The 14,142-nt window shown below is 42.3% G+C and overlaps 1 protein-coding gene across 1 annotated transcript in view; it reads right to left on the reverse strand.

Annotated features, from left to right (window-relative positions):
- LOC130123594 (epidermal growth factor receptor substrate 15-like 1) overlaps positions 1-14,142 on the reverse strand; it is a 34,217-nt gene that overhangs the window by 19,278 nt on the left and 797 nt on the right. The window contains exons 4-13 of the mRNA XM_056292813.1: positions 14,011-14,058; positions 13,482-13,577; positions 8,736-8,801; positions 8,517-8,642; positions 8,334-8,393; positions 7,936-8,214; positions 6,585-6,742; positions 4,996-5,152; positions 2,495-2,551; positions 671-756 (exon numbers count right to left, since the gene is read on the reverse strand). Of these exons, the coding sequence (XP_056148788.1) occupies positions 671-756; positions 2,495-2,551; positions 4,996-5,152; positions 6,585-6,742; positions 7,936-8,214; positions 8,334-8,393; positions 8,517-8,642; positions 8,736-8,801; positions 13,482-13,577; positions 14,011-14,058 (1,133 nt within the window). The remainder of the gene's footprint in view (positions 1-670; positions 757-2,494; positions 2,552-4,995; positions 5,153-6,584; positions 6,743-7,935; positions 8,215-8,333; positions 8,394-8,516; positions 8,643-8,735; positions 8,802-13,481; positions 13,578-14,010; positions 14,059-14,142) is intronic.

Raw genomic sequence — 14,142 nt, forward strand, 5'->3', positions numbered from 1 at the left:
GTTTCATATTTACCCCCATGCTCACGCCCCCCAGGCTGCACTTAAGCTCATTTTCAGTTTTCCTGGAAGCTTTAATCTATTCATTCAAAGTGCAACACATGGACTTAGCTCAGCGCGGCTCTTCATAGCTATATAAGTTTATACGTACCTAAGTATCACGGTATACATGGGAATTTCTATAAAAAGGGCCATTTATAAATCCTAACACCCACAGAAACTGATCCTGGAAAGGACCCCAGAGAAAATATGCAGTTGGTCTACTATCACCCCATAATCATATTTTTAGGACTGTATGGTCATTTTTCACTTAACCAATAATGTGATTTTGGCTGTATTTTTTTTTTACATGTGAAGGTTTATTCTTTGTCTACAACACTTTTATATGTGTCACAAAGTTGCTTTCGTGGTTAGGTCGTTATTGATTTAAAAAAAAAAAACTAAAATTCAGAAAGACATTACTCCATTAATCTCAATGGGACCACCTGGTTAAATAGTGGTTGAATTTCATCATTTTAAACACAAATAAATACATAAACAGCTGAAATGGCCAAAGGGCTTTGATCCTGGGCCTGGCTATTACATCCAGCTCTTTGCTGCTCCCCCCTCCTCCCCTTCTCAGAGGAAGAGCAAACACAGCTATCCTCTGGTTAGCTGGGACACAGGGGCTCACCTCTGCAGCTGAGCTATTTCCTGGCTGAGGTCATCCAGCTCTTTGATGCCCGTCAGTTCTGCTGACCCCGAGGAACTGGTGCTGTCCTGAGGCGACAGACAAAACGAGAGAATGAGTGAGAGAGAGAGAGAGAGAGAGAGAGAGAGAGAGAGAGAGAGAGAGAGAGAGAGAGAGAGAGAGAGAGAGAGAGAGAGAGAGAGAGAGAGAGAGAGAGAGAGAGAGAGAGAGAGAGAGAGAGAGAGAGAGAGAGAGAGAGAGAGAGAGAGAGAGAGAGAGAAGGGGTGAGAGAGGCAAGACATGGAGGTTGGAAGGTCAGGGGGTGAGACGAGAAGGCAAGGGGTGATGGAAGGTGAGGGACACGAGTAAAAGGATGTGGAGGAAGACGTGGATGGAGGGAAGGTGAGATGAAAGGAAGACAGGAAGGGGAGGACAGCAGGGAAGGATGGAAGGAGAGGGCGCAACAGTAAGGAGAAACAGAACAGAGGGGACATTGGCCATGTGGAGGGGGAAGAGAGAGGTGCTGCCCACTGAAACAACTCGACAACATAAATGACACAGGAAGGAAAAACAAACACCTCACACAGTGAGGGGGTGTGTAAGAGAGGCACCAATACTTGGAAATGGATGCAGACAGACAGTACAAAGAAATGTACCCACACACAGGATCTGATGTAACTACCCCTGGTGCAATCAAACTGAGCCCACGTAGGACTATGATGAAATGGGTCTGTCAGTGTGTATGCCGCTATTGTTATCAGGTGGATTCCTCCCATCAATTTTAATGTCTGATTGAATTTGGCCCATTACAACTCCAGGAGGCCCAGTAAAACATTCTTACATCCCACTACCACTTCCCAAACCCCTTACGTAGTCTCAGCAGGGATCAGACCTATGCCATGACTCTTACATTTGGACTTCTAAGCCAACAACAGTCACACTACTGATTAGATAATTGATAACATCAACCACTAATGAGTAGACTATAAGGTTGTTGTGAGTGAGCACGTACATGTACACGTACAATAAACCCCACAGATCTCCAAAAAATACCCAATAATAATAATATAAGGTTGTATTAAGTTGAATAGTGCTGGGAAATTGCATTTTAGATAGAGTCGTAAAAATGTGAGCAGTTGAAGCCTGAGGTCTGTTGGTCTACCAGCCCAATTGAAAAGTATTACTTCAAAAGAAAGGATGCTGCAACAGTACTCCTATTCTGACAAAGTTATATATGGTGTCCAATTAGACACCGTAATTACCATAAGTACCATAATCATGGAACTTAAATAAGCAGGTAACCAAAGTCCTTGGTGGAGAAAATGTAAAACTTATAGTTCTCAATTTTGGAGATACTGTGGGATCACCTTTTGGTATTGTTATTTTTGGTTTGTGTATAATAATAATAATAAAAATAGTAATAATAATAATAATAATAATAATAATCAGTATAGTTGGTGTCCTCCCTGAAAGATTCTGTAGTGGCTCAAAAATAATTTCTAATTACAGCTAAAACTATTTTTGAGTAGCGATGGCAGACAGCCGGTGGTGCTTTCCCCATGGGAGACCTGCAGGGGACACTATTTGCCTTGAAAGCGAGTGAGGCCACTGAATAAGAGTTATTCTATGGAAAATCCAACACTTAACACAAGTTAGTTGCAATCAGTAATGAAGATGGAAGATCACTGCCCTCCTTTTCTGATAATAAATTATGTCACTATTTGAAGAAAATATTTCTGCTGATACCAAGCTCGGGCGTGGCACACCTGCGGAGAAGATTTGACAGGGCAACATTACCACCTAGTGTCAGATAGCAGAACTACTCACTCTGCGCATATTAGCTAGTGCAGCAGGTCCCACAGCAGTCATAAGCCCCGCATAGCACTGAGAGACAGGACAGAAAAGAGTTCAACACAAGCAAAGGAGAAAAGAAATGTGCATGGCTCACACAGGTGAAGCAATATGCCAGGTAGCAGTCAGCTGTTGCTTTAGGCAGTAAATCTCTGTTTTGCAGTAAACAGCACACACTTTCAAGCAATAGAAAAACCGAAGTACTTCAAACATACCGTTTTGTCAGAAAGTACTCATCCCTATTGAACTTTTTCACATTTTATTCCTTTTACTCATCTAAATTTCGATACACTGAAATATAGTCTCCCTTCAGTAAACACAATAAATTCAATACATTTATAATGTAAAAAATATTTTTTATTCAATACCTTACATTTGTCATGTTTTTAAGTACCCCCCCCCAAATCAATACTCCAAAGGTAGGGCAGTAATTACAGCTTTGAATCATCTCATGTATATATGTTTGAGCTTTGCCCAGTTTGATTTAGGAACTTTTACCAATTCCTCCACGTAAATTTAATCTGGCACTGCCAAATTAGATGGACAGCATTACTGGAGAGAAATTTTCAGGTTATATCACAGATTTTCAATGGTATTTCAATGTTGACCAGTTTTTTTCAAGCCATTACTTAGCAGTTTTTGCTGTGTAGTTTGGGTAATTGTCCTGTTGTAACCCGAATCGTCACTCTAAATGCAGCTCTCTTGCTAAATGAAATAGATTATCTTTAAGGATTTGCCTGTATTTGGTTCCATCCATCTTGCCCTTGATGGTAAGATGTTTCCCAGTCCCTCCATAGCATGTCCACAGCATGATGCTGCCATCACCATGCTTGACAGCAGAGTTGGTGTTACCTGGGTGTCGGGCTGTTTGTTTTTCACCAAATGGGCCAAACAGCTCAACTTGAGTCTCACCAAACAACAAGACTTTCTTCTAGGCCTCGCAAGGTCTCAACTGGCCTTTTCGTCCAGTTGCTCAGTTTGGTAGGACTGCCTGATCTTGGTAGTAGTGTCTGAATTGTGCCATGCTTTTTCTATTTTGTTACAGTGGAGTTCACATTGCTCCTGAGAAGGGTAAGGTTCGAAGCTTTGCCAATCTTTTACTATTGGCAAATCTTAAAAAAAAAAAAAAAAAAAAAGCAAAATTCGACTGACACTCAGACACACACACACACACACACACACACACACACACGCACAGGCAGAAGCTGTGCTCATACACACCGCACTATTTTTTTGACAAAGTAATAACTGCTGCTGTTTCATTATGTAATTTTCAAGTGGACTAAGTATTGTTTTGTTATATAGTAGAATGGCTCAGTGAAAATAATCGTTTGGTCAACAGAAATTGTTCTGTAAAAACGTTATATTTTCTGGAATTTTGTGCTGCTTTTGTTTTCCTAACAGACAGGCAGTTCCTTGGTCTTTCTGAATGCAGGACTCGCCTGATCTGCTGTTACAAGTTTTGAGATCTCAAAAAGTTTTGTGATATCTGCTGTGCAATCATGCAGATGAAAACCAGATCAACACAGGTGGATGTTTTTGATGCGTATAGTGTAAACTGAATGCACCTGCTCCAATTTAAGTTCTTCATACAAAATGGGATGAATACTTATCAACTAAGTAATTTTTCTACTTCTAATATAATTCTAAAAACATCTAAATTCTTAGTTAGAAATTACACATAAGTAATTCTAAAGGAGATGGGAAAAAATCCCATTTACATGTATCTTAATTCCACTCTGCAACACATCAAAATCAGAAAATCAATGTGGAGTGGATGCTTTCTGAAGACTCTATACATCCGCTCACCTATCAGACTGAAGTAATACCTCATCGCTAAAAATTTGAATCTATTTTCAAAATTTATGCACATGATAATTTCAAACAGTTTTATGAGAAAGAAAAAAAATCTACCTGAGATTACAACGTAAAATAGGATTAGCATTCAAATTATCCCCAAAAAACTGGAGGAAATCAACTTATCTAGAAATCATCCATCCATCCATTATCCAAACCGCCTACCCTGCTCTCAGGGTCGTGGGAATGCTGGAGCCTATCCCAGCAGTCATTGGGCAGCAGGTGGGGAGACACCCTGGACAGGCCGCCAGGCCATCCCAGGGTCCACACACACACACACACACACACACACACACACACACACACACACACACACACACACACACACACACACACACACACACACACACACACACACACACACACACACACAAACACCTAGGGACAATTTAGTACAGCCAATTCACCTGACCTACATGTCTTTGGATTGTGGGAGGAAACCGGAGCACAAGGAGGAAACCTACGCAGACATGGGGAGAACATGCAAACTTCACACAGAGGATGACTCGGGACAACCCCCAAGGTTGGACTACACTGTATTTTTCTTGCATTTGATTCTTCATGTGCAAGACACTAACTGAAGAAGGGCAGCGGCTGTATGGGCCGAAGGCCAGACTTACTGAGCCTGATGCAATCCTCTCCGAGGGGGGGATCATGTCTGGGGTGAGGCTCTCGGGAGGGTCCTGGCCCTTGGTGACCTTCTGCTGGATCAGATACATAGCCAGGGAGAACTGCTCACGGCTCAGCTTGCCTGTCTGCTTGGTGTCAGCCAGTCCCCTGAGGAAAAGAAGACAATTTGTTACCTTACAAAGTGCATACATCCATTCTGAGAAGGTACATATAGAATCTGATGCTAATCAGCCGACATTTTATAATCACCGACGAATATTTCCTTCTCCTAAGTTGGAAATTTGTAAGGAATGGGAAAAACAACCAGTTAAAAATTTCCTAACAGCATGACTTTCTCTTACTAGACTGAAATGCCATGTCATACTTGTGTGTACATTTCAATTTAGTGGCTTGTGATATGGACAGGATAAAAAGTAAAATAGGTGGGCGTCCGGGTAGCGTAGCGGTCTATTCCGTTGCCTACCAACATGGGGATCGCCAGTTCGAATCCCCGTGGACGGCCAGCTTGGTCGAGCGTCCCTACTGACACAATTGGCCGTGACTGCGAGTGGCAAGCCGGATGTGGGTATGTGTCCTGGTCGCTGCACTAGCGCCTCCTCTGGTCAGTCAGGGTGCCTGTTCGGGGGGGGAGGGGGAACTGGGGGGAATAGCGCTACGTCCCCCTGGTGAAACTCCTCACTGTCAGGTGAAACGAAGCGGCTGGCGACTCCACATGTATCGGAGGAGGCATGTGGTAGTCTGCAGCCCTCCCCGGATTGGCAGAGGGGGTGGAGCAGCAACCGGGGCAGCTCGGAAGAGTGGGGTAGTTGGCCGGGTACAATTTAAAAAAAAAAAAGGGGGGGGGGGTAAAATAGGTAGCAGAGAATACATCCAATTGTTTTTCTGCCCTTTTTAAGCGATCTTTGACACACACACACACACACACATAAATGCACACATGCATGCAGAGTTATAGTTTATTTTTGTCTGACTGCTGGGATAGGCTCCAGCATCCCCGCGACCCTGAGAGCAGGATAAGCAGTTTGGATAATGGATAGAACTGATGTTCTCTGCCTCTCCCACCTTTCTTTTTCTGCTGCCTGCTCCGATTTGTGCGATTTGTGCTCACACCTGCTCTGTGCTTGCTCTTCTTGTGTGCATTATAGTTGTACTGTTTTAAATGGTAACTGAGTTTATCCTTAAGAAATAAACTTTTTTTACCCCCTTCAATAAGAAAATTACCCCCATCGCTAGATAATCATTAACCCAATGACAAAATTATACAATGCAACTACCGGACAAACGATTTATGACAAACTGTAAATAAACAAATACAAGCTGTTCTTAAATGGCAATCCCAACAGCAACTGTGCAACAGGCAGAGAGGCCACTGGAATGGGACCAGGAGTGAACCCGGGTCTCATAACCCAAGTTACATCTGTCCTCTCATTTATGAAATAAACAAACAAACGAGAAAACTCTGCAGAAAACCTTGTTTTTAACCTATCTACTTGTTTCCTGCATTGTTCCCCAGTGTGCATTGTGACATGTTTGTGTGAAATGCACTTCCAGATGAAGGCGAGTTCTTCTCTTGGCTCACCATATCTGTGCCAGTGTAGTCTGGGGGAGGGTGGACTGCATGAAGATCTCGATGACCTCCGTGCCAGTGACCAGACCGTCCATGTCCGTGTCTGTTTTCTGGAAGATTTCATCGTATCGCCCCCTGTCGGCAACCGGAACGACCCAGTTCACCGATGCCTGGGATGAACACAGGACAACGTAACAATTTGAAAACGTAATCTGACAAAGCCCCACATCTGTCCGTGGGCGTTCGAGTCAAGTATGAAACCTAGCAAGGTCGAAACTTGAACAGCACTTGTTATCAATTTAAAACGAAACATTTCTTGTAAAACCAACTTGTTTCCGCTAACGTAGCCAAGGAGCCTTATGCAAGCCTGAATTCACTGGCTTTTTAACAAAAGTTCCTTTATCAAATTGTTCAAGAACATCATGGCAACTTATCATTGAGCTACCAAAGACAAAAACTGGGAAAGTTGTGTTGCACAATGTGTTTTTGTTTACAGCTGCTGGCTGAAAATCACTTTTTCATCCTAGCTGATGTAATGCAACATTAAATACTGTCTCTCATCTCCAAGTCGGCACCCTCACACATGTGGATATTGCTTCTCACTATTGTTCTTCATCTGAACAGTGCGTTTTAAAAAGCTTCCGAGATAAAGCACTGACAGAATTCCTTTTCAAACAGAAATTAATATCCCTTTTAAAATATCTTAGTTTTGAAAAACAAAAAACAAAAAAAATCTTATTTATAGTTTATTCTTGTTTTGGATGAAAAGTAAAAGAGGAAAGAGAAAGTAAAGAGACGGTGTAGGAAGGGATTTGAGGGGAAGGACAATAAAAGTAAAGGAATGAGAAGAAGGGAACCTGTAAAAGAAAAGATGGCAGCATGACAGCCTAGCCGGGGGAGTCATGAGACTAGCTGCGAATGTGTATCACGCCTTCCCTATCCCTTTGAAATAGGAACCTCTTCCTCTACACATACACATACATCCTTGCAGGTATAACAGGAAACATTAAGAAATATAGTGGTCCATGGTTACTGCTGAGAACAATGTGGCAGAACAGGTCCTGCCATTATCAACATAAAGGAAATACAGGAACGGCTGGGTTTTTACAGCAGCACTTTCTTAGGAAGGACCTTGAGAAAACACCTTACTGATTTTTTTCCCTTCTTTAGAGTGTCCAGTACTTTTCAAAGCTTTTCTAAGCCATGCTTCCTCCTCTTTCGCTTTTGCATTCAGCACTACCAGCCTTAATTTGTCTTCATTGTCCAGTAGACAAGGCAAGACTAATGATACGACTACAATAATGACAGACTGATACAACACTTCAGTCATAGCTATCATTCAAGAGACAGAAAGGTGACTTACCTGCGGTACCTGTGAGCTAGATTTGAAGGAGTGTTTCGGGGAGAGGGTGCCGCCTGTGGTGCCAGTGGTGAGGCCGATGGTGCCCAGGGATGACGTGGAGCGTAGGGTCTCTTTGAGTGGGATGGGACTTGCTGTGAGCCCAGACAGAGCAGGCAGTACAGCCACTGCGCCTGGCAATGCCCCTGCGGTCTTCTTCCTCTTGGAAGGAGGGATAAGGGATGCAGGCAAAGTGGCAGGGACAGGCTCCTTCTCCATGGCACGGTACACCAGATGCATAGCCTAGGAAAAGGTACAGCAGGCTTCTCATTTCATGAGTAATGGAAAACTAGGCTAGTGCAGGCAAACCAGGCAGAAGGCAGGCGGAAGTGTTGCATAGTAAATTAAAGACACCAGCTTACCACTGCAAACTCCTCTTTGTCCAAGTGTCCATCTTTATCGCCATCACTCAGGTCCCAAATCTAAACAACAAAGATAATAAATGATACTAAAAAAATAATAGATTTTATTGCACAGTTAAACTATGCTAAACAACACCTAACTCCATTTTAATATTCTCAATATAAATTGACATTTAACATTACCTTTCCTAACACATCCAGAGGTAACTTGGAGTTTATCAACACGGGCTTGACTTTGTCACCAGAGAGTAGACCACTGACAGGGCCCAGACTCTCAAAGATACCCTCAAATTTCCCCTTTTCATCAAGCTGAAAAACAAACACAAAATAAGATTTAAGAGACCGGTATGACATACTCTATTTTCCGCTGGGATTTTTTGCTACAAATGGTTCAATACTCACCCTTATAGCCCACTGACCGTCCGTTGATATTGATGATATGCTTAGCGACGGGCTGCTTGTGTCATTCTGCAAAATAAATTGTGCACAAATACTCATTGGTTAAAAACTGAAAGCAAATCCATTACAGGTTTACTTATCAAAGGCTAATGTCCACTGGCAGTGTCTCAGTGCCAGAGACAATGTGCTGCCACTTTATCAAGTGTTGCAATGTCCACTGAGCAGTTGACATACGAGAGACATACGTCACATTTTCCATTCCAAGTCTATTTTTCTGGACCTGCATGTGTAATCAAAATACAGCTATCAACACCTTTTATACAAATATGGATATATCACATGATGTTGTAAAAATTTCAGTACCCCTAAACAAGTACCTACTATATATATTTTTCTGCTTCCGGTGTGGAAAGATGGCGGTGTGAATTCCCGTTTGCAGTGGCCTCACCCAGCACTGGTGTGGGAAGATGACGGTGCGAACTTGCATTTGTGGCGGCCTCGCCCAGTGCCGTCCGTGTGGTGTCTTTCGACACATCTGCGTCTACGTTTGTTTTGTCTTTGTTTGATAGCTGGGAGAGCTGGCGCTGGATCGGTTGGGACAGCTTAGTCTGCTGCGTCTTGTGGGCTCAGGGACTGCGGCCCTGACTGGAGCTGCGCCCGAGGAGGTAAGACCAGGGGTGGTCTGACAGGACGTGGAATTAGGGCAGGCTAAGCTAACTGCTAGCCCATGCAGACCGGCAGTTCCAATAATACCGGGGGCCGTCTGGCAGCAGCCTCACCAAGCGCTGACTGTTTTGGTGTCATCGTGTAGAGTGCGGGGAGGTGTGTCGAGGGTGGTTGGCTGGGAGAGCTGGCATTGGATCGGCTGAGGGAGCCTGGTCTGCTGTGTCCGGTGGGCCCAGGGACCACAGCCCTGACTGGAGCTGCGCCCGAGGAGGTAAGACCAGGGGTGGTCTGACAGGACGTGGAATTAGGGCAGGCTAAGCTAACTGCTAGCCCATGCAGACAGGCAGTTCCGAGTCATCCTGGCTGGCGTTCGTTCTCTGGACAGTGGAATTTTTGGAATGTATTGCACTGAGTGGACTGTTTGTGTTTTGTTTTTTTGCTTTGTTCTTTCTGTTCTTGTATGTTTTTGGTGGTGTCATTTTTGGGAATTTTGGATGTGTGTTTTTGTCTTTTGTGTCGCACTGCTGTGGGCTGGGCGAAACGAAATTTCATTTTTGTGTGCGCAAGTACATGAAAGAAATGATAATAAATTGTTCCTGATATATATGAACCTTTTTTCTCCTCTGGATAGATTTCTCTGCAGTCTACTTTGTTTTCAGCCTTATCCGCTCTGTCTACAGAAGAAATATATGGTGCGCTACTTATTTACCAACCCAACAAACTTTTTGGGTTACAACCTGATCTGCCCCTGTGGCACCCCACAGGTTGTGTCTCGACAAGCTAGCAGACATTCACCCTCTTTAGTCATGATGGCCTGCTTCAGCGTCACAGGTCACATCAGCATGGACTATCAGCACTTCATCCTGGAGGTACACCAGTACAAAAAGCTGTATGACACCAGTCATGCATTTTACAAGGATATTTTGTATCCAAAATCATTATGAACAAATGTAATTAGTGAGCATAAAAGCTGCATCTTAAACCATAATTTGTGATCCTCCATCCATCCATTATCCGAACAGCTTACCCTGCTCTTAGGGTCGCGGTGATGCTGGAGCCTATCCCAGCAGATCACTTCTACATAATTATTCAATAGTCATTTTCTCCAGATGTGTAATAACACAGGAGAGTACGATAACGATAACAATCGACAACTCTGTGATTTCACAAAGTGTGGCAGCCAAAATTCGTGGTGTTAGGTTTGATCCCAGCCTTTCCTCTGATAAGCACGTTAATGAAATCACCATGACTGCCTTTTTTTCCACTTACGTAACATAGCTAAAATTCGGTCTTTCCTGTCCATGGCTGATGCAGAGACTCTAATACATGCATTTGTTTCATCCAGACTTGATTACTGTAATGTTCTGTTTTCAGGTCTGGCACATGCTAGCACTAAAAGCCTTCAGATGGTTCAGAATGCTGCAGCTACAATCCTAACTAAATCTAGGAAATTTGACCATATTGTACAAATTCTTGCCTCCCTTCATTGGCTTCCTATCCATGTTAGACCAGACTTCAAGGTGCTTCTGCTGACTTATAAAATCCTAAATGGGCTTGCTCCATCATACCTGTCTGATCTCCTTAAACCGTACATTCCATCTCGAGCTCTTGACTCTCAAAATACAGGGCTCCTATGTGTACTCAAACTTAAAAAGAAGTCAGCTGGTGGTAGGGCCTTTTTCTATTGGGCCCCGTTCTTGTGGAATAACCTGCCTGCTGCCATCAGACAATCAGTCTGTTGAGTCTTTTAAATCCAAACTTAAAACTCATCTTTTCGCCTTAGCCTACAATTAGTTGCCTTTAAGCTGAATGCCTCACAACCTATACTGCATGGCAGGTTGGTTTCTGTCTCAATGAATTTACCAAGCACTGCCTATCCAGGGTGTCTCCCTGCCTGCCGCCCAATGACTGCTGGGACAGGCTTCAGCATCCCCGCGACCCTGACTGCAGGATAAGCGGTTTGGATAATGGATGGATGGATGGATGGATGTTCTGCTGCCGAGATTATAGAGTATAGATTGACTATTGCAAACTGTTCTCTTCTCTCACACGTGTTTTCTCTCCCTCAGAATGATGTCGTCTCCTTTTTCTTCTTGATGTGCATCTCCCCTGTGTGCACGTGCACTCTGCCCTCTTCCCAGGTCTCCATGGTGATGGTGGTCGCCACCTGAACACTGCTTGGCATCCCCCTCATCACATTTTTTTTATATATCTTATAAATCCACATAATTTTGTTATCCTCTTTTAATGTTATATCCTTCTGTCATGAAGATGTGACTTTTATTTTTTTTAACATGGTGATGCTGGTCACGTGGCTTGGGTCCTGGGCTGTTCCGGTGGCATCTGGACACTGCTTGACATCCTCCTCATCATATTCTTCATAAAGTTTATAATTCCATTATGATTCTGTTATCCTCTTTCAATGTTGTATTCTGTAAATTGTGTGAATACAACATCCATTGCATGCATGTCCGTCTTGGGAGAGAGATCCCTCCTCTGTTGCTCTCCCTGAGGTTTCTTCCTATTTTTTCCTCCGTGTTAAAGGAGTTTTTTTAGGGAGCTGTTCCTTATCTGATGCGAGGGTCTAAGGACAGGATGTGGTGTTGCTGTAAAGCCTACCGAGGCCAATTTCTAATTTGTGATATTGGGATATACAAATAAAATTGACTTGACTACAGTAAGTTATATCATTTACTTTTTAGAGTTAAATAAACCTCGGGAAACCTTCAAATGCATCTCAATGACATCTACATATCTCCTCCCTTTTGATTTAAAGATTTAGGAACTGTTTGTTTGACTCTCGCTATCTCATGACAACAGGCACAGCATAAAAAAACCCCAATCTAAATAAGAAAACATTTTGAAATAGTACAGTGCACCACAGAAATGACCCAACACCTTGCTGCTCTGCCATTTTTGTGACCTTGCCGGTGGACATTACAACCACGCAACAGATGCGACAAGACCACAAGCCGCATGGAACGCACGTTACACAGCCAGTGGACATTCACCTTAAGATTTCTGAAATGATGTTATAAAATGATGAGAAAGGTATCGAAGTGTTATTTTTCAAGCATCTTTCCATGAGGATTTTTTTTTTTGTGGCATGTTTCTGATCGTTCAACATTTTCCCACTTTGGGTGTTTTACTAACAAGATATCACCAATTCCCCACGAAGTACTAAAATGAAAGCAGTCAATACGAAATAATAGTGATGGGTTAAAACAAGATACCCTTCTCTATGGGCACCAGTCAAACATGTTATAATGCCTCAATTAGCTGAATTTTGACACCAGTTATAGGGCCGAAACTCATTTATAAATGCAGGGTTTGGTCCTGAGGGATAATCATGTTTCCATAGCCTTGAAATGAGATGAATGTTTTGGTTTTTTTGGGGTTTTTTTTTTTAACTGACTTCTAGACCACAATTCCCAGTGCAAGGTGATGGCAATGGCTATATGAGAGAAACTGGGGAGTGATGATGAGAAATTTAGTTTGCTTACATTTTGGTATGGAGCGCAAATTCTTCATTACTTTGTAAAGACATTTTGTGATAACTGATGTGTAATACTTATGGTTGAATACCAAGCTTAATGATATCCATGTTTATGAATTGCTGCCTATCAAGTTCATATGAAATTAATGTTTATTTTTTCTTCGTTAACAAGATCAACCAAATTAATAAGATTTACAGAAATTATGTTGCATGAGGTTTATTCTTTTTTCTGTGAGTTCATGCATTGAGTTAATGTCATAGAACTGTAAGGCCAGATATAATCTGTGAACTGATGTATATATTAAGCACCATCAATTAGAGTTGATGGTGGCAATGAAACAGAAAACGTCTCACGAGTTCATATTTAATTATCACATTATCCATCAATGGGCCAAACAATGCCCTGCAGCAGCAGTTAAAAACATTTGACCCTGGTCCTTCAATCAGTGCTGGAGTGCAGAAAAGGGAAATTACAACAGACTTGAATGGGTAGCTCTGTTGGTAGTGGCTCACACTTTCTATTACAATTCCCCATGTTTACTAATCTCTGAGTATTGGGGGGTGATCATCATCCTTTCGATACTTACAAACTTTGGTGGAGCCAAGGTCTGGTTAAGGTTACTGAGACTGACATCATTACCGCCCTGTGCTGAGGCCACCAATCTCAGAGCTATGAAGAAACCCTTAGAAAGAGGAAGAAGAAGAGAGCAAAATAATTTTTTGCTTACACCGAAAAAAATGGCATCCGACACTACTAAGAGATGTAGTGCTATATAAAAAAGGGTGGTAATCTGTCATCTTCAGGAAGTCAAGTCAAGTGATAATTTTTAAGCAGCCAACTACCAAACTGTGCAAATATTTTCAGAAAGGCCTCGATTTATAAATGTTCCTATTGAAATACACTATTCTCTATAACTTGCACCAGTTTAATAATATTTACTGCAATGTATGCTATGAATGAAAAATTCATAGTACACATTTATATCAGAACTAAAACAGGTAGGTAAACTATAGTTTTCAAATAAAAAAGTGGGTAAAATTTGTTTAGACGCATTTGTCCTTCACTGCACCACTGACTACAAATAATAGTCCATTTACAGAAAAATGCTACGTTACCCGCTTGTCCAAATAGCCTTTTCGCTCCAAGTCAGCCAAGTCCCAAATCTATAAATTAAAATAAATATATAGAAAAAAAATCAGGTCCTCTTGAACATAAATGTCTCTTAAGAGTGTGCATGTAGTATATCT

This window comes from Lampris incognitus, chromosome 14 (assembly GCF_029633865.1).
Source record: "Lampris incognitus isolate fLamInc1 chromosome 14, fLamInc1.hap2, whole genome shotgun sequence".
Taxonomy (NCBI): Eukaryota; Metazoa; Chordata; class Actinopteri; order Lampriformes; family Lampridae; genus Lampris; species Lampris incognitus.